This window comes from Arvicola amphibius, chromosome 4 (assembly GCF_903992535.2).
Source record: "Arvicola amphibius chromosome 4, mArvAmp1.2, whole genome shotgun sequence".
NCBI classification, from domain to species: Eukaryota; Metazoa; Chordata; class Mammalia; order Rodentia; family Cricetidae; genus Arvicola; species Arvicola amphibius.
Window position 1 is genome coordinate 45,753,466 of NC_052050.1, and position 24,928 is coordinate 45,778,393.

Genomic DNA, 24,928 nt, shown 5'->3' on the forward strand with positions numbered 1-24,928 from the left:
TATTTATTATCTTTATGTGTATTAGTGTTTTTCCCACATGTATATCTGTGCTCCATGTATGCCCGCCCAGGCGATAAGGGGGCTTCAGTCCACTAGAACAAGAGTTACAGATATCTGTGAGCCACCATGTGATACTAAGAAGCAAACCCAAGTCCTCTGCTAGAGCAGCCAGTATTGTCAGCTACTGAGCCATTTCCTCAGCTGATGTAGGAGGGTCATCTGTCTATCTGTTGCTTTCATTGGTTAATTAATAAAGAAAACTGCTTGGCCTGATAGGTCAGAACATAGGTGGGTGGAGTAGACAGAACAGAATGCTAGAAAGAAAGCAGAGTCAGGCAGACGCCTCAGGAAGACGCCATGCTTCTCCTCTCTGAGACACGCAGGTTAAGATCTTTCTCGGTAAGCTACCACCTCATGGTGCAACACAGATTACTAAATATGGGTTAAAGCAAGATATGAGAATTAGCCAATAAGAGGCTGAAACTAATGGGCCAGGCAGTGTTTAAATGAATACAGTTTCCGTGTAATTATTTTGGGTAAAGCTAGCCGGTGTGCAGGAGCTAGGCGGCAGGAAGTGGCCGCAGATCCTTCTACACTCAGCCCCTTTTATTCAATTTTCCTCTCATGTTACAGGACAATGTATGTAACTAACTTTCTGTAAGTACATAAATTACTTTTTTAGTCTGTCTCTCTGTCTCTATCTCTGTCTCTCTCTCTCTCTCTCTGTGTGTGTGTGTGTGTGTGTGTGTGTTTTACTGGGTCTCACATATGGCAGGCAAGTACCCAAGCACTGAGCTACATTGCAGCTCCACCATTCCTAACTTTTAGATGGAAGCTTACATAATCTTCAATAGGCTCTAGCAAATTCATTACCTTTATTCATGCCTCAAGCCTAAGGGAAAGAGCTAGCCCCACAGCAGACATCTAACTCCGAGCCCCCAGAGCAAGCCTCGGAGTCTTTACACATAGATGCACATTTGTCTAGGTGATGCTTCTATGTGCCAGGCACTGGATACACAAGAACCAAATGGTCCAGAGGCAGACTACTACTGACAGGTCTGAAAGAATGTGTTCTAATAGGGTGAGCACAGGGCTCTGGGGGAAGGGCACTGCAAACGCATGGTAAGGTAGGCACAAGACTCAAGACGGGCGCCTCAGGGCAGTCAGAACACATGAACACATGGGGCAGGGCGTGTGCAGGATGCCAAGAAACAGGATGGGAGTGGGGCAGAAAAAGCTGGGAGAAGGAGGAGTTACTGCAAGGTAGGGTGGAGTGCAAGAGAATCCTAGGGGCAGAGTCACAGGCGTTTGTAAATTAGGTGAGACAGTTGTACTTCATCCCAAGGACAAAGGGAAGCTTTACATCTACAACAGCTCAGGAAGACAGTGCAGATCCTCAGACAGAATGCTTGCCACACAGAGAAGTGGAAGGCCAGAGGACAGCTGGAAATTGCTGGAGCAATCAACACCAGGGAAAATGGAAAAGAATGTGGATCGTAGAGATGTTGAAGAGACAGGTGAGGTATCAGAACCTCATTCCAAAAGGCTTTTGTTCTCGTGAGGGCAGCTGGTGATGAGCACCAGGAACACGCCCCCTTTGGGAATAAGGTGTTCTGGGTTAACAGCGGTAGCAGCAACTCGGTGTCTATACTCTTTCATGCATGGAAGAAGCAAAGAGGGTTGCACTCCCCTCTTTTCTTTTCTGCCACTGAGTTCAGCTGAGTTCACTGAGCAGACAACGGAGGAGGATTCACTCAGACCTCATGGTTTACACTATTCTTTCACCAGAGTGGCAACCAAAGAGAACCCAAGATTTCACTACACAAAAATGAAACAGAGTTCAGCTCTATTTAGGAACTAGAAATTAAAATTCAGCTTCTTAAAGTCCGATTTAACTTAATTTAATTTTATGTGTTTGAGTGTTTTGCCTGCATGTATTTTTGTGTGTCTGGTGCCCATGGAGGTCAGAAGAGGGATCCAGATACCCTGGAACAAGGGTTATCAATCGTTGTGAGCTGCCGTATGGGTGCTGGGAACTGACCTCAGGGTCCTTTGGAGAAGTGGCCAGTGCTCTTAGCCACTGAACTATCTCTCTAGCCCCAAGATCCAGGTTTAAGTGGCATGGAAATGTGAATGTACTTAATGTCATTAAACTGAACAATTCAAAATGGTTACAATGCTGAATTTTATGCTATATGTACTTGACCATAAAAGAAAGGCTCAGATTTATTTTTCTCAGTTCTATATAGTATTGTTGTTTTGTGTGTGTGTGTGTGTGTGTGTGTGTGTGTGTATACAATACATATTTGCTTGTTTGTGTGTAAGGTTATATGTGTGCCATGGTGCTCAGGTGGAAGTCAAAAGTCAACCTCAGGTACCAGTCCCCTCAGCTTCTCCCTTATTTGAGGCAGGGTCTCTTTGATGTTTGTTGCTGTTTCTACCATGCTGGTTCGCACATCAGTTTCCAAGACTCTCCCATCTTACTGTGTACTTTCCTCTGTCCAGCTTTTACATGGGTTCGGGAATCTGAACTCAAGTCACAGGCTTGTATGAAATGAATACATAGCTCTTTATCCACTAAAAACAAACCATTTACTTTATCATTAATTACATGCATGCCTGTGTGTAGGTATGTACACGCAGGTGCAGGTGCCCACAGTGGCCAGAAGGGATTGTCTGGAGCTGGAGTCACAGGCATTGTGAGTGATCAGACATGGGTGCTGGGTACTCCTCAAGAGCAGCATGTGCTCTGAGCTGCTGAGCTCTCTCCAGCCCTGCTTGACTCATTTCTTAAACAGTCTGGTTGACTCCCATTCCAGCTGGTAAACGCTTACAGCTGGTTTCAAGGCCCTTTGGGTCGGCTCATGGTTTGCTATAAAGTCGTTTAGGTTTGGGATTCAGCAAATGGGTGTGGTTTACTATAAATTCCAGTACACAAGTGAATTCCAGAATTATTTGAAAATATTGGGAAAAAATCTTTTAAAATTAAAAAAAGGGGGGGTGGCTAGAAAGGTGGCTCAGATGTTAAGAGCAATTGCTGCTTTTCAAGAAGACCCAAGTTTGGTTCCCTCTAAAGGCAAGCACACACATATACACAGAGAGGGTGAGAGAGAGGGGAGAGACATAAATAAAAATAGGCCATCTGGGCATGGTGGCACAAACCTTTAATCCCAGCAATCAAGAGACAGAGACAGATGGATCTCTTTGAGTTCAAGGCCAGCCTGGTCTACATTGTGAGCTTTAGGCCAGCCACTGAGACATTTTTGTCATCTCGGAAAAAATATTTAAATGCTGAACTAGAGAGATGGCTCAGTGGATAAAGGTGTTTGCTACCAAGCCTGATGCCCTTTGTTCAATCACCAGACCTACGAAGTAGAAAGTAAAAACAACTCCTGAAGGCTGTCCTGTGATCGACTCTACACACAGTACACTCCAGTACTACACACACACACACACACACACACACACACACATACAGTACATTCCAGTACTACACATACACACACACAGAGTACAGTACACTCCAGTACTACACACACACACACACAGAGTACAGTACACTCCAGTACTACACACACACACAGTACACTCCAGTACTACACATACACACACACACAGTACACTCCAGTACTACACACACACATAGTACACTCCAGTACTACACACACACACACACACACACACACATACAGTACACTCCAGTACTACACACACACACACACAAATAAATGTAAAAAACAATGTTAAGGTGCTGGAGGTGGCCCAATGGTTAGGAAACACTATTTTTGCAAGGGACCCGAGTTTGGTTCTCAGCACCCTCATCAGAAACCCACAAGAGCACAGTAACTGCAGCTCCTCCAGGGGATTCAAACCCTTCTTCTGGCCTCTACAAACACCTGCATTCACATGCACATACTCACACATACATGTAATTCAAATAAAAAATAAACCTTAAAATGTATTATCTGGGCATAGTGGTATACACCTTTAAACCCAGCACTGGAGACAGAGGCAGGCAGATCTCTTATCTCTGTGAGTTCAAAGTCAGCCTGATCTACATAACAAGTACCAGGTCAGCCAGAGCTACATCCTAGAGAGACCCTACCCTGTCTCAACTTTCACTCACACACACACACACACACACACACACACACAAACACATATACATACACACACAAAATTGATACAAGTTTTTAAATATATATATATATATGTATATATATATATATATATATATATATATATATATATATGCCTTTGATCAAAAGAGAGGTACTTGGGGCTAGAGAGATGGCTCAGCAATTAAGAGCACTGGCTGTTCTTCCAAAGGCACTGGGTTCAATTCCCAGCACCCACATGGCAGCTCACAACTGCCTATAACTCCAGTTCCAAGGGATCTGACACTTTCACACAGACATACACGCAGGCAAAGTATCAATGCACATAAAAATAAAATCTTTTCTTAAAAAAAAAGTGAGTAGCCCAGCAGTGGTGGCGCATGCCTTTAATCCTAGAACTAGGGAGGCAGAGGCAGGTGGATTTTTGTGAATTCAAGACCAGCCTGATCTACAGAGTGAGTTTTAGGACAGGCTCCAAAGCTACAGAGAAACCCTGTCTCGAAAAACCAAAAAGAGAGAGCAGTACTAAACTTTCTCTGGCATCTGATTCTACAAAATTAGAATTTAAATACTACCTGACCTAACAAGTATACTTTTTAGCATTTATTATAGACTTATAGATATAAGTATATCAAAAGAAGTGTGCGGAAGTAGTTCTGCAGGACTCTTACGTATCTGGAAATTACTATAACATGGATCTCAAGAGTGAGCTGCTCAAACAGCTTACAGCACACATACAACATACTATGTGCAACTACCTTCTTGGGTGGGTAACTACTGGCTGTAGGATTTCCTACAGCACTGAGAGGTTTTTTTTGTTTCTTTGTTTTGTTGTTAGTTTGTTTGTTTTTGAGACATTTTGTAGCCTAGACTGACCTGGAACTAGTTAAATAATCTCAACTGGCCTCACTCACCATCCTCCTGTCTCAGCTTCCCAGGTGCTTAGATTCTGGGCAAGCACCAGTATGCCAGGTTCTTATGCATGCTTTGAAGTAATAAGGCAGGAAGGAGGGCTAGGAAAGGAGCTAAGGGGCCGACCATAGCCTAGCTTAAGTGAGGCTCTGGGCTGAATCCCCAGCAAACAACCAGGCAGGAAATACTGGGAAGGCAGCTATGACATGAAAACTAACTACAGAGGAAAGAACAGCATGTATAGTATGGTATGATCAACACAAAATATAGGAAAGGGTGCCTGTTTATACACATTCCACACATATTTCCTGTACTTAGGACAATGGAAGGGCTCACAAGATGCCAAAATAGCTCAAAATAGCTTCTAAGGACTGGGAGCATGATAGGGTAAGTGGAGTCACCTTTTTTATAACAACAAAAAAAATCTTTAAATAAACAAAGTAGTACTGCCCACGCCCAATCTGAGAGATGAAGCAATGTGGGCTACCAGTTTATAACCTGGAGACACTCCCAATTAGCCAGTACCGCCACTGACAAGGTAGGCCATGTTCCCGCCCAGCCACCTGGGACACATACCTCTGTAAGTGGTAGATCTTGTGTGTGTACTGGCCTTTCTCACCGTCCTCCTTCTCATAGGGCTCGTTCACCAGGACCTCCACTCCTTCCCCACCACCAGTTTCATTTTTACTGGCTTCAGCCACAGAATACAGCTGCCCCACTTGATACTAAAGAACCAGAGAGACAGGCATTATTTGCAAGTTACACATGGCCCCACCTCCACCTGTGCCTTCACAGCCGTCAAAGACAAACTCTGCACTGCTGTATCTCTCACTTGCTTTTACTTTTTCTTTCTTCTACTACTTCTTTTTTTTTTCTTTCCAGCACTAAGGATTGAACCCAGGCCCTCAAGCATGCTAGGCTGCTCAGTAAGTGCTCAAGCCCTGAGCCTCTCCTCAACCCTCTTTTTTGTTTTCCTACATCAACTTCCCAAGTAGCTGGGATTGCAGGCTCTCTTTAAACCATCAGAGGTATTCAATTTCATTTTCCCATTTTTACAAACCCATGAGTTTAAAGAGAGCACAGACTATACTTGATCTCACAGCACCATCCAGAAACATTATACAGTCCAGGGTGTCTCTTGGCCAGGACCCAGCTCTGATATCAGCCCCCACGACAGGATTCAGTTAGCTACTACAAATCTCTATCTCACTTATTTAAGCAGACCCTAAAGCTGAGCATAGCATCTCATCCTTGTAATGCAGCACTCAGGAGGCTGGGCAGGAGACCTGCCATGACTATGCTTCAGCCTGGGCTACAGTGAGTCCCTGGGTATCTCTGGCTACAGTGTCAGACCCTGTGTCAAAAAAAAAAAAAAAAAAAAAAACAGGGCTGGGCGGTGGTGGCTCACACCTTTAATCCCAGCACTTGGGAGGCAGAGGCAGGCGGATCTTTGTGAGTTCAAGGCCAGCCTGGTCTACAAGAGCTAGTAGTTCCAGGAGAGGCTCCAAAGCTACAGAGAAACCCTGTCTCGAAAGCCCCCCCCCAAAAAAAAAAAAACAAAAACAAAAACAGAAAAGCAGTCAGGCGGTGGTGGCACATGCCTTTAATTTCAGCACTCAGGAGGCCAAAGCAGGTGGATCCCTGAGTTTGAGACCAGCCTGGTCTACAGAGTTCCAAGATAGCCAGGGCTACACACCAAAACCCTGTCTTGAAAACAAAAACAAAACAAACAAAAAACCCACAAGCAACAATAAAAATAAATACATAAATGATCAGAAACCAAGACTCCGACTTCCTGTCCAAGAAAGCTGTCCAGTGCTGTGTAGCCCATAACTTCTGACAAAAACTGGCTCAGTTCACTTGCTTTTTCTCTTTATGTGGCTTTTCCTCACCATACAGGGACCTCAGAACCTCTCAAACAAGACATCTCCAGATTTTCCCCATTCCTGGCAGACCGAAGTCATGCTCCTGCTCCCTGCATTACAGATCCCTTTCCATGGCTATGCTGGCTGCGTGCCCCTCTGTCTTGGCAGTTGTTAGATGGCAAAAGCCTGGTTTTCCTTTATTTGGGTCACATGTCACCCTATCAAGTCGCTGGCCTCCTCTAACCCCTTAGGACAGTCTGGCATAGGACTGCTGACTTAGAGACAGGGTCCAGGCCTACCCTACCCCTATTTCTAAGAAAAATTATCTGGAGGTGGAAAACATACTGAAGACTCTGGCCTTGTGGGCTGTAACCTCAGCACTGGAAACAGAACAGGTGGATCTCTGAGTTCAAGGCCAGCCTGGTCAACACAACAAGTTCTAGGACAGCCATGGCTAAATTGTGAGATCATGTTTCAAAAACAAACCAAAAAAGAAAGAAAATGAACAGTACAGAGAAAATGAGCTGTGACTGAGCAGGAAATTACATCTCTTCCAAAAGATGTGTCTTCCTCATGGCTGCCAAGGGCAAGAAAGCCGAGGAAAAGACAGACAACTCCATCACCCCACCTGCCGGGGGTGGACATACAACTTTCCTGGCCCTCTACACCCTCCCCTGAATCCTGGCACCCCTAGGGGTAAGACTAGTGGTGTTCTCTCCCTCAGATTAATATCATCTACCACCAACTCTGCTGCAGCCCCACTGCCAGCATGAGCGGGATGCTCCAGGCCTGCTCCGGCACAGCCAGAGCCTTCTCCACCTCGGTCCCCTAAGCACTGCCAGGAGACATCTGAGTGACACCCAGAGGGAAACACAGTGGCCCACAACAGTTCGCTGCTGACCACAAAGCCTAAGAAGCCCGAGCTTCCAAAGCTCATCAAGGAATGCCAAGGAAAGCCTTGGTAAGTGATCAAGGCTCAGTTAGTCCCACCCAGAGAAACATCTGAGAGCGTAAGAGCCTAGATCTTGCTAATCTTGAGCAATACCAGCGCTGCTTTGGTGCCTCATGGAATCCCACACTAGACCCTGCACCTCTCCAGTCCTATCACCTGCTAAGACACACTTGAAACCCATATCAGGTGGGTCGGGGACTGGCTGAGCCAAGGCTTCCTCACATGAAACAGCAAGAGCGCTGCTTTGGAGAGAGTCCTAAGGACACTGAGTGGCTGACTCAGCAAACCCTAAAGGGCAGGCTGACTAGCCAGCGTGCTAGTAGCGCTCCTTGGGGAGGGCCTGGGGCTGGCAGAGACCTGGGTCTTCAGGGATTCCCTTCAGCTGCAGGAAATCACAGGGTGTGCTCTAAGAGGATCAGTCTGCGTGCTGGCCTCTTCCCCTTTAATCTCTCTTGATATTCCGATCCTTTAATCCCAGCGAGACAAGTGAGGCAGTTTGGTTAATCCACAGAAGTAAAGAAGACAGATCTGCACAGGGCACAAGGTCCCCTCTGGCACAGCAGGGCTACATCCTAGGAAGCTGCCAGACTCAAGATTGGGGGGCAGTAAGGGTGGGAGCCAGACCACAAAATCAGATACAACGTTCCAGGGAGACCAGGATTCCAACTTCCTTAGGCTGAAAACAATGTTACATTGCCCTTGAGAGCTGTCCCCTTGTCCCATAGACTAAGTCACTCAAGGAAGCAAAACAGAAGACTCTACCACTTGGCTAATCAGGGAGTAGTAGGAACCAAGGGAGGTGAAATGTGGAGCAGAAACACTGAATGACACACATAACAAAAACGGCAGTACAGCTAGGCTCTAGTGGCCCACACCTGTAATCCCGGCCACAGGAGGCTGTGCCAAAAGGACTGCCATGAATTTAAGGCCACCCTGGGTCAGGTTAGCCAAGAATATACAGTAAGACTCTGTCTTAAAAAAAAAAGAAAAAAGAAAAAAAAAGAAAAAGGCAAGAAAAGCAGCACTCTGTTGGTCCACCCATAGAGCCCTGTCAGGCCAGGTTCCACAGAGGAATGATCTGCCCTGTTCACAGAAGGTGGCCAGGAACCGCTGGTGGACACACCCATGTCAAACAGCCAGGGCTTTCTTGCTCTGCTACAGGATGCCTGGAAACCCAAGGTAGTGTTATACTAAAGGCTCTGGCCAAACAAGCTAATTCTGCCCCCAAATATCAATTCAGGCCATCAGGATGACTATAAGCCATGACCTTCTCTGTTTCTTTTTTTCTCCCCAAATCAGAAGCTCCAAGGAACTCAAGTCAGTCTCCAATATAGGAAGTGAATGTAGCAGTCACATGACGCTGGGCCGTTCTCATGGGAACGGTGAGTCAGAAAGGGGTTACTGGCGGAGACACTGTTCCTTACTTACTTCTTCACTCTCCCCATTCTAGAATTTTCTGATTATCGGAACTAAGGTTCAAGCTACCGATGGAGCAGCTTCACCCCTGCCGCCCTGCTGTCTCCGTCAGTGCTTTCTTGCTGAGAACAGGCTGACCAGCACCACACAGACTCACCCTGAACCAATACGCACTTCCCAAGCTTCTGCTTGGCCCAGTCTCTCATTACCGAGCTCTGTCTCACCACTTCCTCCATGCTCCAAAACCAAGGCAGCTAAAACCTGCCAGGAGGATGTTCTCGAGGTGAGTATCTCCCCTTCCTGCCACCCACTGGCCCACCGTTCTGACTGGGAGAAGACAGTCATTGGACCGCCTAAGTTTCAAGGTAAGGGACAATCAAGCTTTCTGTTAGGAAATCATGTTACGTACCCTTTTTGTTTGTTTTTCGAGACAGAGTTTCTCTGTGTAGCTCTAGCTGTCCTGGAACTCTCTGCTCTGTAGTCCAGGCTGGCTTCTAACTCAGAGATCTGACTGCCTCTGCCTCCCGAGTGCTGGGATTAAAAGCATGCACCACCACTACTACACAGGCTTTTTTTTTCTTTTTAGGATAGGTTCTTACTATGTAGCCCTGGCTAGCCTGAAACTCCCTATGTAGATAAACATGGTATTGAACACGCTTACTATTCTTAATATTGACAGCAAGGCCCTCAAAGGAAGTAGGCCAACTCTCCCAAAGCTATACCCAGGCACATGGTTTCCAGGACCCAGGTCTATCTCAGGGAGCTCCTTGTATCACAGCATCTATCTAGCCATTTTCTTTTCTCCTTAGGTTCCTCAATGTATGCATGTGTGTCTGTCTCTTCCCTCCTCCCCACTACTTGTTGGTTATTGCTTTGTTTTTCTTTCTCTTTTTTCAAGACAGGGTTTCTCTGTGTACCCCTGGCTATCCTAGAACTAACTCTGTAGACCAGGCTGGACTCAAACTCAGAGATCTACCTGCCTCTGTCTGGAGTGCTGGAGTTAAACTCAGGCACCACCATACCCAGTCGGCTTTATTTTGCTTCGTTTTTGTTTGTTTGTTTGTTTTAAGATAGGATCTCACTGTGTAGCCCTGACTAGCCTGGAACTTGTCAGGTAGACCAGGCTGACTTCAAACTCACAGTTTGCCTCGGCCTGGATCTAAGTACTGGGACTAAAGGGCATATGACACCACGTCCAGCTTCTTTATCATTTTTTTGAAACAGGTTATCACTCTGTCCTAAAACTCAATTTGTAGCTCAGGCTGACTTCAATCATCCTGCCTCAGCCTCCCAGATGCCATGATTAGAAGTGTGAACTACTGTTGTTTTTGTTTCTCATTTAGCCCAGGCTGTCCTAGAACTCTCTCTGTAGACCAGACTGGCTTCAAACTCAAACTCCACCTGCTTTTGCCTCCTGAGTGCTGGAATTAAAGGTATGTGTCACCATCACCCTGCTCTTACTATTTAATTCATTTCTTTTATTTTGAGATGGAATCTTGTTGTAGGCCCAAGCTGGCCGCAAACTCTTGATGTTAATCCTTCTTCCACTGGCACCTCGATGTCTCTTTTGTCTCCCAGATCTCAGACCATGTTCAAGTTCACATCTGTCCCTCTCTCCCAGATCTCCGCAGCTTTTATCAAGTACTCAGCACCCCATTGGAGACAACCCTCTCAGAGCCGATGCACAGACATCACTCCTGGGGGTTACTGGTTTCATCTAAAGAATGCTCCCACCACAGGGCTGGAGAGATGGTTCACTGGGTAAGAGCACTTCGCCCCATTAGAGGACCTGCGCTTGACTTACACTGGGCAGCTCACAACTGCTTGTTACTCTAACCCCACATACATAACATACACACAAAGAGAGAAACACACACACACATTTAAAAAAATGTTTAAAGAATGCTCCAGGCCCTGCTAGCCTGCTTTCATTTCTCAGAGGTCCAGCTCTATGGAGCACAGGAGTTTCCCATTGGTCCTACAGGGAAAAGAGATGGTGCCAACAACCGGGGATTCAGGCTGGCTTTCATTTCACTGGAAGCTGGGGTGGAGCTGTGGATTCAGAGGAAAGTCAAGAACAAGCTTGGCCAGGAAGGGAGAAGAGAGGAAGTTCAGAGAAAGGGTGGGACAAGGGAGGCTCCATGACAGTTTTCTGCTATCCAAGAGACAGCTCTGAGTCAGCAGGGCCTATGGACCTTCTTGTGGCAACGATTGCTGCCAGCTCCACAAGCACAGGGCTGTCAGACCTAGGAACCATAAAAGGACAGAGGGCAAGCCAAGCCCATTTGTCATCTTCTGCCCTCCATAAAAGGCGGTTTCTGTTCCTTGGTCTTTCCAGCAGTCACCTAACATGTGTCTGGGGACTCAAGAGATTTCTGGCCTTGCTGGTTTGCTTCATATCCAGAAAGCACCAGTGACTAGAAAACACCGTCCTCGGCCTAGGCATGGAGGCCCCAGACATCCACACACTGCAGTTTGTCAATCACATGTCCCACAGGGTTCAGTCCCAGCAGACGAAGAGCTGCCTTAGTCTCTACGCAAAGCTATCCAGCAAGCTTGAGACTGGCTATACTCAGGCACCAGACTCATGACAGACATGCCCTCCTTTAGCAGAAAGTAGCACCAGGAATTTGAGCTGATCTTTGGCTCTGTATTAGAACATAAATGAAAGTTATACAAATAGTATGGCCACTCCCAGGCCAACTAAGCTAATGTTTTCACAAGTATTTATGAACTATGGATGAGATGAGAGGAAAAAAGGACTTACCTCATCTACAGACACAGGCAGGATGACTCGGCTGCAAAAGAGGGAAAAGAGCATCAACTCCAGACTCTGAAGCATCACCTCAGTACAGTGGTCCATGCTCTGCTGCATCCAATTCCCCACTCACTGACAAAGTAAGCGGGGAATGGCCCTCTGGATGCTGCGAGACCAGGGTCCCCCACGCCCTTTTGGAATCCCATTTAGAACTCTATTAACTCAGAGCAAACCTGAATTCCCCACTATTCACAGGCCACTCACTCACACCTTTCTCGCCTACTCCCTCAACCATCTCTCTCCAACAAGACTTGCCCATGCATCTAGTGGAATGGAAGCTAACTGGGAAGGCTCATCATAAAGTATCAGACCAGAAGAAGGTGGCCCTGTGGATGTGTGTCAGGGGCCCAACTTCCCAAAATCAGTCGTCAGGGTCTGATAGGCTATGAAGCGGACAACTGCCTAGAGGCTTAGTCGGCTCTAAAGACTTGAGTGCCACCATCTCTGCTCTCTGCAGGATGCTATGCGGCAAGTTCCCTCATGCAGCTCTGACCTCCAGGAGCCACCCAAAGGCACTCCAGCCCATCACTTTCTTTCCCCCTGCATCTTGACCACCTTCAGTTGTTGGAAGGTACCACACATAACCTGATAGAGAAATTGTGGCCAGCAAAGTCCTCAAGAGGTTCAGAACTTCAGAGAGCCAAGGAGTCTAGAGGCACTTCCCCAGGTGGCTTGAACTTGTGACAGACCAGTGGCTGACCCCCAGTTCAATACTTTGAGGTCAAAGAGATGAGAAGGTAGGCCTTGACTGGACTCAGAAGTCAAGCCACCCAGTACTGAGGAGGCAGAGGCAGGTGGATCTCTGAGTTTGAGGCCAACCTGGTCTACACAGTTCCAGTCCAGCCCGAGTTACATGGTAAGACCCTGTTTAAAAAACATACAAGCAAACAAAGCAGGGCAGTGGTCATCCACATCTTTAATCCCAGCACTTGAGAGGCAGGGGCAGGCAGATCTCTCAAGTTTGAGGTCAGCCTGGTCTACAGTATGAGTTCCAGGACAGCCAGGGCTACACAGAGAAATCCCGTCTAAAAAAAAAAATCCAAGTAAGACAAGTGGAAACAGGCCTGGTGGCACACACACCTTTAATCCCAACATTAGGAGGAAAACGCAGGCAGATCTCTGAGTTTGAGGCCAACCTGGTTTACAGATTGAGTTCCAGAACAGCCAGGGCTACACAGTGAGACCCTGCCTCAAAATAAATAAGTAAATAAATAAATACAAAGGCAATCAAGGGCCAACGCTAAGATTCCCAGTTCTCACAGCCTTGATGGAACCTGCTGGGCCCTTTGCATCTCTCTGCTCTCACTTAGTAAAGCATGAGCACACCCTCCCTAAGCAGAGTTTCAAGCACGGCTCTTTGCTCCAGGCTGCAAAACAGCGTGCTAGCCTCTCGTTCCACAACGTTCTCCTGGATAGCAAGAATGGTTTTCTTAAGACCCAAGGAAAACAGCACAGCAAAAGCCGGGCATCTGGCAGAAAAAGCAGCAGGGGGAAAAATGGGCTCCAAGTTCTTTATTGCCTGCTACCTCCCTTCCTCCAGAAAGACTCGATAATGTAAGCCCTCCCGTTACAGAAAGCCAACAGTGCAGAGAAGTACTTCCAACTTAGAGAGCAGAATTTCCGCACCCTCAGAAGAAACTTCCTAGAAAACAATATGCCTTTTATCTTCAAGAACACAGCAAAAATCACATCGAAGAATTTGCAGAAATCAAATCAGGGAAAATTCTATTGGAGGAAGTGTCAGCAAAAGCAACAGGGACAACCTTCAGATCCAAACCTCCCCTCAAACCAGACTAGTTCTGGCCAGTGCCTTCAAGGATGCTCTAAGCCTGCTTCCATTACAGCCGCATGGGACATTTCTCCCTTGTTCCCTCAGAACAAAACCACCTTGGCAGCCCTGGGACAACTCGAAAGGAGAGGGCCCCAGCCGACCAAGATCGAAGCCATCCTCACCATGGCATGACCTTCACATGCATCCTTTGCAAAGCTGCAGCATTGCAACCACAGCCCCTCACTTTGATGCCCTCGCCTGCCGTTTCTCATCCTGCCCCCCACCCAGAGATGCACGCACAGGGCACAAGTCCATCAGGGAGGAAATACAGATGCCAGGCAGGTTCTGCATCACCAGCACCTTGGGCCTTTCCCTGGCTGGGCTTCAAGAGGTGAGAGCAAAGAATGGGAAAGGAGTGCCTGCCTCCCAAATTCGCTTCGGCTCCTCAGAAGGCCCTTCCCTCCCTGCCTGACCAGTTCAAAACTACACAGCTCTACACATTGAAGGATTCACATGGGGATTTTTTTTTAATCTAAAAAGAGAGAGAAGTTCCCTCGTTTGGTCACTGAGGATTAGAATGCAAAGAGCACCGTGTTCTCCTTGGAGAGCGCTGGCACCAGAGCGGTCCTGTTCTTTACCACATAAAGCTCTGAGCGCTGGCTGGATTAACACTGGACATCAAGAGAGGCTGTCGACAGGCCTCCAAATGATGTTCTTCGCAAAAGAGCCAAGGTGGGAGGCCACCTGGCTCGCTACTTCGTTTGCCATTCAAGCTGCACATTGTGACATCTGTGTGGGGATGTACAAAGTGCCCTCACTGACAAGAGGGAGAGAGTCCTCTGCGCGCCTGCTTGGTTACCAAGAGTTTTACAAGTTTCTATTTGGATATTTTCCATTTCTGAACTTCTGGGGCTTAGGACCCAGTGCTGTCCCCTTGCCCTCTTCTTCGGGGAATCTTAGTTTCCCAAATCTTCGGGAAACTATACACACATCCAGTCTAGCCTGGGATGTTCACTTGGAACCATGATCCTCAGGAAAGGGTCACACTGTGACCTTTTTGGTTTAGCAATCCAAATAACTCTACCTGTCAGTCAAGACCCTGGGTTTCAGGAGCAAATATCTAGCAAGGCCTGCCTGTCCCCCAAATCAATAGCTCCTCACCACCAAAAATATTTGTGGGGAGCTTCTCAATTCTTCCAAGCAATTTCCTCATCTCTTTGCACCAAAACCCAAAATCCGCTAGAGATTGGATGTCCCCGTCCTGGTCCCCACCACCTCTATTAGCAGGCATATGCATTCTTATGCTATGTTTTCTATGCTGTCTTTCCAGATGGTCTTGTGCCTTGCTAACTTCCTGCCTTTTCAATCACCGAAACTCCTCACATCACTTCAGAACCTGCCGGTATTTTCTAGACTCCTCATTCAAGTGTTGCCAAGTCCCAGGCAGGCATCCCGAGCGTCTTCCAAAAGCCTCCTGTTTTGTACCTACTATTTAGGGTACCATGCCACTCCAGCTATCCCCGCCCAGCCCTGTTATCTCAGTCCCCTAAGTTTTTTCTCCCTTCCCATCACCCAAACCTGGCCCTGACTTAAGTCCTTTTTTCTGCAACCAATTATTACAATCCTTCCTCTGCTGCCTAGGGCGGCCACTGTCCATGCCCCAGGTTCCGCCTCAGCACTCCTCCTCACCACCTCAACTCCATTCTAGGAGCTAGCTTATCTGATCTTCCCTGCCCCTCGGTACGTACAACTCAGCCCCAAACCCCTCCCCACTGTCAGTCAACTCGCCGGCGCTGCCTGCCCTTGTCCCATTGCTCCTCGGTCCCTTACACAACTCCTCAGTCTATCCCTTCATCCCCCAGTGCCCACTATGGGCCACCTCACATCCAGCGCTCCCCATTCCTCGGGCCCCACCTCATGCTCCCTCTGGCTCTCCCTGTCCCCTTGACCCCTCCTCAGGCCCTGTCCGGCTCGCGCCGGTTCCTGGCCTCCTCTCTGGCCTATTCGACCCCACCTCAGGTGCTGCCTGTCACCCTACGGCCCCTCCGCCCCTGCTAGGCGGCCCAACAGCCCCATCCGGTGTTCTCCATCCCCCCCACCCCACCCCGGCAGGCGATCTGCCTTCGCGGCCGTCATCCCGACCCTCCCTTCCGCCTCGCTTCCGCACAGCCGACCCGACACTCACTACTCCTTGAGCAGCACCATGTCGCTTCGCGGCTCGGCGGCTGCCAGCTGCCAGCCCGGCCTTCTGCCCGCTACCCGGCGGCCGCTCTCCCGGTGGCCCGGCCCGGCCCGGCTGCCTGTGCGCCTTCGTCGTGGTCTGCTCTGTCTCTGCTGCTCTCGCTGCGGTCGCCGCGCGGGCTCCTGCCGCCCTGCCCTGGCCTCGCCACCTCCCGCGCCTCTGCCGACGCCGCCCGGAGCTCCGGTTCCGCAGCGCCGCGCGGGGGCGGGGCGTCTCTGCGGCAACCAGAGCGTCAGACGCAGCAGTGCGCGCTGACCTCACGCAGGGCGGAGCCTTCCCGGGCCCGCCCCACTACCCTTAAATGGGCCTTGGCTCCGGCTCCAAGATAGCATCCGATCTGGGCCCTTGGCAGGTTCAGATCTCAGGAATTAAAGGTACACGTCTGGTGTCAATCTCTTTTGCAGCAGCAACTGATGCGCCTGTATGCCTGAACTTCGCTGGTGGGTGTGTTGAGAGCCAAGCGTGTCAAAAATAAAATGAGAGGCTTGGAAATTTAGTTCAGCTAGGAAGCACTTGCATAATTTGGATGCCCAAAACGAAAGTGTGTATATATGTTCTCTAAATACCTGATTCCACGACTCCACCAGAAAGGTACTGTTGCTGCCCTCATTTACAGGAAAGAAGGCAGCTGAAGACTTGCTCATTGCAGCTTCTTCATGAGTTTTTCTCTTTTCTTTTTCTTTTTTCCCCCTTTTTTGAGGCAAGGTCTCACTATGTAGCTCTGGCCGTCCTGAAACTCACTATGTAGACCAGGCTGACCTCAGATTCACAGAGATTCACCTGCCTCTGGCTCCTGAACCCTGACTGTGGCTGAGATTCTAACCCAGTTTCCTCATCCATCCAATAACCATTGGCTGAGGGGCTGCTGTGCACCAGAGCTTGTGCTACCCAGGATAGAGAGAACAAGACTGGTGCTATCTTGCCCTGAGGGACCGGAGATCAAATGGAGGGGAGGCAGGTGGTGGCTAAAGGTAGCAGGCATTTAGAATGAAAGAGGCTGCCAGGCCTGTAATCCTAGCTATCTGGGAGCTGAGGCAGGAGGGTGGAAAGTTCAAAGCCTCTGTCTCGTAGAAGGTAATGAGAGGGCCGGAATACAGCTCAGTGATTGAGCTTTTGCCCAGTGTGCAGGAGGCTCTAGGTTCAATACCAGAACCACAAGAAGAAAAAGGGAAGAAGTCATCAGGCATGCGGGTGAAAGTTGTACTCGATGGGATTATACAGGAGGGCACCTGATCTGTGTGAGGAATCCCACGGAAGGCATTCCAGAAGACAAGATTCAAGAGGAGATCTGCAAATGCTGGGGAGCAAAGGACAGCAAATAGGTGTCACAAGCAGCTTGGGGACTGGTCCTAGTCTGGTTCTGTTGCTGCGATAAAGACCACGACCAAAAGTAACCTGGGAAGGAAAGGGTTTATTATATCTTTGAGGTTAGAGTCCATTTTCAAGGGAAAATCGGGCAGGGACCTGAAGCAGAGGCTATGGAGGAATGCCGCTTGCTCGGATGGTTTTCCTGTTCAAGCCAGGACCACCTGCCCAGGTATGGTACCACCCAGAGTGAGCTATGTTTGCCCACATCAATCATTTATCCAGAAAATGCCTCCACAGGCTTGCCTGCAGACAGATTTGATAGGACCATTTTCTCAACTGAGGTTTTGTCTTCTGACTAGAAGAGATACCTGGAGCACTGAGTTTGGAGGCCGGAGCACTGGGAATGGCTAGGCTCCTGGTGGGTGATGGTAATGTGGGCTTCAGGCCATGGGAGGGCATTTGAGGGTTTCAGCAGTGATATGAGATTTACAGTATGAAACTTCCCTCTGAATCTTGGGGGTGGGGAGGGAAGAGGAGAGGACTCTGTCAGGACAACAGTGACAGGCAGTGACACCAGGAAGGAGGCAGCTGCAGAAGTCCAGGAAGCATTCAGGGAAAAAAATCCAGGTGCTGATGGTGGCGGCAGCGCACACCTTTAATCCCAGCACTCAGAAGGCGGAGGCAGAGGCAGATGGATCTCCGAGGCCAACCTGGTCTACAGAGTGAGTGAGTTCCTAGATAACCAGGCTTACACAGAGAAACAAATTGGCCAATGGCGAAAGCAAGAGAGGAAGTGAGAGAGACACTGGCGAGAGAGAGGGAGTGAGAGAGAGACACTGCGAGAGAGAGGGAGTGAGAGACACTGGCAAGGCTCAGGCCCGGGAGCCCGGGAGCCCGAGTGACTAGTGCTGTACTCGGTGACAGCACCGCTGACAGGCAGATGGGCTCTCTGAGAGCCAGGGCTTGAGGATCTGGCCGCAACAACGACTGAACTACCTAAGATGGTGGCTCAAGAAGGAACTGGGGAACAGGTGGCCATACTGCTACCCAGCTGTGACCAGTAACCAGGGCTGCCCTAAGTGTTCCATGTATTGGCCATTAATTGGTCAAACCGGCATGAGCAAGGATAGCTCCAGAAATCCAAGATGGAGGAATGGCCTGACCCATGGTATGTGTGTGTGTCCCACTTCAGCATAGGGCTCTTTCTCCATAGTATCAATGGATAGTTCTCTAGAAAATGCTGGCTCTCTCCAGGAAGTAACCAGATCCTGCCTGCCCTGGGAACGTGCCGCCTAGTTAGGGAGACTGCATTTACTCATTCACTCAATAAATATTGATTGAGCACCTGGCCCTGTCCTAGGCCTTTTTCTAGGCACTTAAGACACAAGGGATGACCACGCAAACGCTCTCTCTCCCGTACTGAATGGAGAGGAGCCCACTACAAACATACGGGAGTAGCTTTCAGAAGATACCAGCGTGAACTGTGGGGCTGATGGTGGGCACAGCACTAACTGTGGTTTCAGACAGGAATTGCTGCTAATTAGTTGATAACGGCTGAAGCATGAGATTGGAGGGCAGTGCTGCACACTAGGAGAACTGAAAACACAAAACAGTATCGAGGCTGGAGATACAGTTCCCCTGGCAGAATGCTTGTCTGGCACTCAAATTCCTGAAGTCAGCTCCCAGTAGCACATAGACCAGTTCTGGTAGCTCATGCCTATAATTCCAACACTTCTGAGATAGAGACAGGAAGTTTGCGGTCATCCTCAGCTACCCATTCAGTTTGAAGCTACCCTGGATTACACAAGATCCTGTCCAAATATAAATAATAAATAAGTAGAAACCAAAAGGGCTAAAAATATGGCTTAGCTTGGTTAAGAGTACATGCTACTCTTCCAGAAGACTGGAGCACCTGTGTCACCCAGCACCCAAGTCAAGCAGCTGGTAACAACCTGTATCCGATGCCCCCGGCCTCCCCCTGCTTCTGTACTCATGTGCACATAATCGCACACTGACACATGCACATAACATTTTAAAAAATAAAAAAAAATTGGGGGCTGGAGAGATGGCTTAGAAGTTAAGGGCACTGGTTGCTCTTCTGGAGGTAATGAATTCAGTTTCCAGCAACCACATGGTGACTCACTACCATCTATAAGGAGACCTTGTGCCCTCTTTTGGCATGCAGGCAGAACACTGTGTATGTAACAAATTTAAATATTGTAAAAACAAAAAATAAAGTAGGTGATGGTGGCACACACTTTTAATCCCAGCACTCAGAGGACAGAGGCAGGCAGATCTCTGTGAGTTTGAAGCTGGCCTGATCTACAAAGCTAGTTCCAGACAGCCTGAGCTACACAAAGAAACCCTGTCTTGAAAACCAAAAACAAATTAAAATTAAGTAAAAGCCAGATGTGGTGACACACACCTTTTGTCATGGCACTTGGGAGAGAGGCAGAGGTAGGTTAATCTTTATGAGTTTGAGACCAGCCTGTTCTACATAGAGAGTTCTAGGCCAACCAGGGCTATATAATGAAAACCTGTTTCAAATAACACCCCCCCATACACACACAGGAGGGTCAGTGCTGATTAAGATTCCAGATAGGGCCAGGCAGTGGTGGCACATGCCTTTAATCCCAGAATTTGGGAGGCAGAGGCAGGTGGATTTCTGAGTTTGAGGCCAGTTTGGTTTACAGATCGAGTTTCAGGACAGCCAGGGCTACACAGAGAAACTGTGTCTCAAAAAAAAAAAAAAAAAAGATTTGAGATGATGGGGAGGCAACTTGAGCTGGGAAAGACTAGGAAGGACAGATAGGCTCCACAGAGGGAAAGCATTGGGGGCCCAGGTGAAGCTCACGACTGGCCTCTGGAGTTGGGGGCCAGAGTCCAGATCAGCACATACTGGTTGCAGTGACTGGAAAATGGGGTAGCCTACAGACAGCGCTGAGCTTGGGACTTTGAGTTCCAGTGGAGAGGTTCCAGAGATAAGGGAGCAATTAGGGGGCTTAACAAAGTCCTAACTTCCTGTCTAGATTCAGCTTAGGAGGCTCGCCACTCCTGCTGGTCTCTTTCGTTTCTCCAAGCATTTTCAAGTGCCCAAGATAAGTCAATCCCACCCTTCATGCTTCAGTGTGTCTACTCGGAATGCTGAGTTTGTCTTAGGAACCCACAGTGCTGCTATCGGACTTAGCTGGATGAATCATTTTCTCTCTTAAATATTTATTATTTGTTTTTATGTGCATTGGTGTTTGGCCTGCATGTATGGCTATGTGAGGATGCCAGACCTCCTGGAACTGGAGTTACAATTTTAAGAAGTCATGTGGGTGCTGGGAATTGAACCAAGTTCCTCTAGAATAGCAGCCAATGCTCTTAGCCACTGAGCCACTCCCTCCAGTTCCAATCTTTTATTATAATTATATTATTTTTATTATTAAAAGTTGTGTATTATAGGGGCCAGCCCAATGGCTCAGTGAGTTAAAGGTATTTGAAGCCAATTCTGACAACTGAATTCTCCAAACTGTCCTCTCAATTCCACACATGTGCCATGACATGTGCACCAAAGGAGTGTGTGTGTGTGTGTGTGTGTGTGTTCGTGTGCCACAGTGTGTGAGTGGAGGTCAGAGACAACTTGTAAAAGTTCTTTCCTTCCACTATATGGGTCCGTTGGTTTGAACTAAGGCTGTCAGGCTCAGTAGCAAGTCACTATATCCATAGAGTCATCTCACCAGTTTTTGATTTTGTTTTTTTGTTTTGTTTTTGTTTTTGTTTTTTTCGAGACAGGGTTTCACTGTAGCTTTGGAGCCTATCCTGAAACTAGTTCTTGTAGACCAGGCTGGCCTTGAACTCACAGAGATCTGCCTGCCTCTGCCTCCCAAGTGCTGGGATTAAAGGCATGTGCCACTACCGCCTGGCCATTTTTCTTTCTTTCTTTCTTTTTTTAATTTATTTAACTTTATCTTATGTGCATTGGTGTGAAGTATCAGATTCCCTGGAACTGGAGTTACAGACAGTTGTGACCTGTCATGAGGGTGCTGGGAATTGAACCTGGGTCCCCTAGAAGAACAGCCAGTGCTTTTAACCACTGAGCCATCTCTCCAGCCCCTTGTTTTCATTTTTTAAAGACAGGGGTTCTCTATGATTTTGTTTGTTGTTTCACACATTTTGAGTTATGGGATTTTTCTTGTGGTTGTTTTGTCTATGTAGCCCAGGCTAACCTCAAACTTACTGTAGCTAAGGATGCCCTTGATTTTCTTTTCCCTTTTTTTTTTTAAAAGAAAATTTTGAATTATGATCAAGTCCTGACTGGAGTATCATGTGAATCTTGATCATCTCAGGCAGCAGTCTTGAACCTGTTCTGGATGTAGAACTCTGACATCTGGGCCATCTGTTCCTACCGGAGATTTCTCAGGTGGTCTTCCTTGATCAAACCTGACTTTTCTTTTCTTTTCTTTTCTTTTCTTTTCTTCTTCTTCTTCTTTTTTTTTTTGAGACAGGGTTTCTCTGTAGCTTTGGAGCCTGTCCTGGAACTAGCTCTTGTAGACTAGGCTGGCCTCAAACTCACAAAGATCCACCTGCCCCTGCCTCCCGAGTGCTGGGATTAAAGGCGTGTGCCACCACCGCCGGGCAAACCTGACTTTTCTTAACTCAGAATAAATCCAATATTTTTTTAAAGATTTATTTATTATGTATACAACATTCTGCCTCCATGTATGCCCGCACGCCAGAGGGGGGGTGCCAGATCTCATTACAGATGGTTGTGAGCCATCTCAGGACCTCTGGAAGAGCAGTCAGTGCTTTAACCATTGAGCCATCTCTCCGCCCCCCCCCTTCTTTTTTTTTTTTCAAGAAAGGGTTTCTCAAGCCGGGCGGTGGTGGCGCACGCCTTTAATCCCAGCACTCGGGAGGCAGAGGCAGGCGGATCTCTGAGTTCGAGGCCAGCCTGGTCTACAAGAGCTAGTTCCAGGACAGGCCCTAGAAACTACAGGGAAACCCTGTCTTGAAAAACCAAAAAAAAAAAAAAAAAAAAAAAAAAAAAAAAAAAGAAAGGGTTTCTCTGTGTAACAGTGTCCTGGAACTTGCTTCATAGACCAGGATGGCCTCAAACCCACAGAGAACCACTTGCTAGGATTAAAGGCGTGTGCCACCACTGTTAGTGACCTTGATTTTCTAATGCTACCTCCAGATTACAGCCACAAACCAGCATACCCGGTTCATGTAGTGATGGAGGTTGAAAGCATGGTTTTACGTATGCTCGGCAAGCACTCTATCAACCAAGCCACATCCCCAGCCTCTCAACTCTGCTTCCTAAATCACTTCTTTACCCTACAAGTTTGGTTCACCCAGACATAGGCCTTCAGATGCAAGGACCACACTGTTCTCCAGCCGCGCCCCAGTCCCTACAGCTTCTCCCCAACAGTCGTCCCTGGAACCTGATGCTTCGGAGTCCCAACCCTAACACTCTGCTACCTCCATGATGTTGGCTGAGTTATTTAACCCGTTGGTGCCTTAGTGCTCCATTCTTGAAGTGAGGACATTGACAAGTGCCATGTAAGGAGCCGGCACAACTAAAGCAGTGTTTGCTGCATGTGATACACGTCCATGTTAGCTTTAATATTTTATTATTTTCTGGGCATTGGTGTTTCTGCCTGTATGTATATCTATGTACCACTGTGTGCCTGGTACAGAGTAAGTCAGAAAAGGGCATCAGACTCCCCCAGAACTGGAGTTATAGACAGTTGTGAGCTGCCATGTGGCTGCTGGGAACCAAACTCAGGTCCACTAGAAGAGCAGCCAGGGCTCTTAACTGCTGAGCCATCTCTCCAGCCCAGAGCACCTGCTGATCTTCTAGAGAACTTGAGTTCAGTTCCCAGAACCCATGTCAGGTGAGTCATCTGTATGTAACTCAGCTCCAGAGGGGCTGATACGTCTAGCCTCAGAGAGCAACCACGCTCGACTGTACATATCCATGGACAGACACACACACCTACACACAAGTAAAAATGATAAAATTATCTTTAAATATTTTTAGCCAGGTGTGGTGTTGAACGCCTTTAATCCGAGCACTCAGGAGTCAGAGGCAGGCAGATCTCTGAGTTCAAGGCCAAATTGGTCTACAAAATGAGTTCCAAGACAGCCAGGGCTACACAGAGAAACCCTGTGTCAATTTTTTAAATTTTATCTCGTGTATATGTGTGTGCCTGAGTATATGTAGCATATTCATGTGTACAGGTGCAGGAGGAGGCCAGAAAAAGGTGTTGGATCCCTTAGAACAGGGGTTATAGGTGGCTGTGAGCCACCTGACATGGCTGATGGGAAATGAACCCGGGTCCTTGGCAAGAGCAGTCGGTGCATTAACCGCGGAGCTGTCCCTCCACCCCCTATTTATTTCCGAGACATGATCTCATTGTGCAACCCTGGCAGACCCAGAACTTGTTAGCCTCTCTGCCTTTAATCAATGTATAAAACTGTGCACCTCCACAATGAGCTCCGTGTTATTCTTATGGGAAAGAGTGTTGTGAGGAAGGCTGGACCTTACTACACATCAGAGCTGCTTCTGCATGATCCAACAGGGAAGGCAAGGGGCACAGGCTCTCGCCGTTTCTCTGCCTTTCTGGATCCATCCATACCTCTTGGTCTTCACTCCATGTCACTAGCAGACATCCCCCCCATTTCTCCTTTCCCCCTCCTTTTCTTTTTTCTTTTTGTTTTTTTTTTGTTTTGTTTTGTTTTTTTGTTTTTCGAGACAGGGTTTCTCTGCGGCTTTAGAGCCTGACCTCGAGCTAGCTCTTGTAGACCAGGCTGGTCTCGAACTCACAGAGATCCGCCTGCCTCTGCCTCCCGAGTGCTGGGATTAAAGGCGTGCGCCACCACCGCCCGGCTCCTTTTCTTTTTTTAATCTCCTCTTTCTCTCCACCTTTCTCTCTCTGGTCTTACTCATCTTTCTATGTTTTTCTCTTTCTCTTCTCTTTTGCGGTTGCTGGGAATTGAAACTGAGCCCTCAGGAAGAGCAGGTAGCTGCTGAGCCATCTCTCCAGCCCCCTCCTCTCTCCATTGTATGTCTTTGTTATTGAACTCTGGGGAGCATACCTTCAGCCTATGCTTCTTTTTTTTTCTTTTTGTTTTTTGGGTGGTGGTGTTGTTGTTTTGGTTTTTTGAGACAGGGTTTGTTTCTCTGTAGCTTTGGAGCCTGTCCTGGAACTAGCTCTTGTAGACCAGGCTGGCCTCGAACTCACAGTAAGTTTATGTTTCTTTTATCTTCTCTTTGCAACTGTCTTCTTTCTGCCCTCCCTCCCACTATGCCCTGTCCTTCATCTTTGTGTCTCTGACTCTCATGGCTCAGCCCTGCAGTCTCTCCTCGCTGGCTGGCCCTTGCTTTAGCGCCTCAATTACAGCCACACCTGTAACCCATCTCTGCGTATCTTAGGGAGACTCTGTTTCATTGTTTCCATTTTCCACCCTGCCTCTGCCTCGCTGGCTACAGCGCATAGGGTGTGCTGGTTGGCTAGCCTGTTTCCCCCACTCCTCTCTCT

The 24,928-nt window shown here is 47.9% G+C and overlaps 1 protein-coding gene across 1 annotated transcript in view; it reads right to left on the reverse strand.

Moving 5' to 3' along the window:
* Pitpna (phosphatidylinositol transfer protein alpha) overlaps positions 1–16,287 on the reverse strand; it is a 42,556-nt gene extending 26,269 nt beyond the window's left edge. The window contains exons 1-3 of the mRNA XM_038326512.2: positions 16,038–16,287; positions 12,031–12,061; positions 5,607–5,755 (exon numbers count right to left, since the gene is read on the reverse strand). Coding sequence (XP_038182440.1) covers positions 5,607–5,755; positions 12,031–12,061; positions 16,038–16,057 — 200 coding nt within the window. The 5' untranslated portion in view covers positions 16,058–16,287. The remainder of the gene's footprint in view (positions 1–5,606; positions 5,756–12,030; positions 12,062–16,037) is intronic.
* Between the last annotated feature and the right edge of the window lie 8,641 nt (positions 16,288–24,928).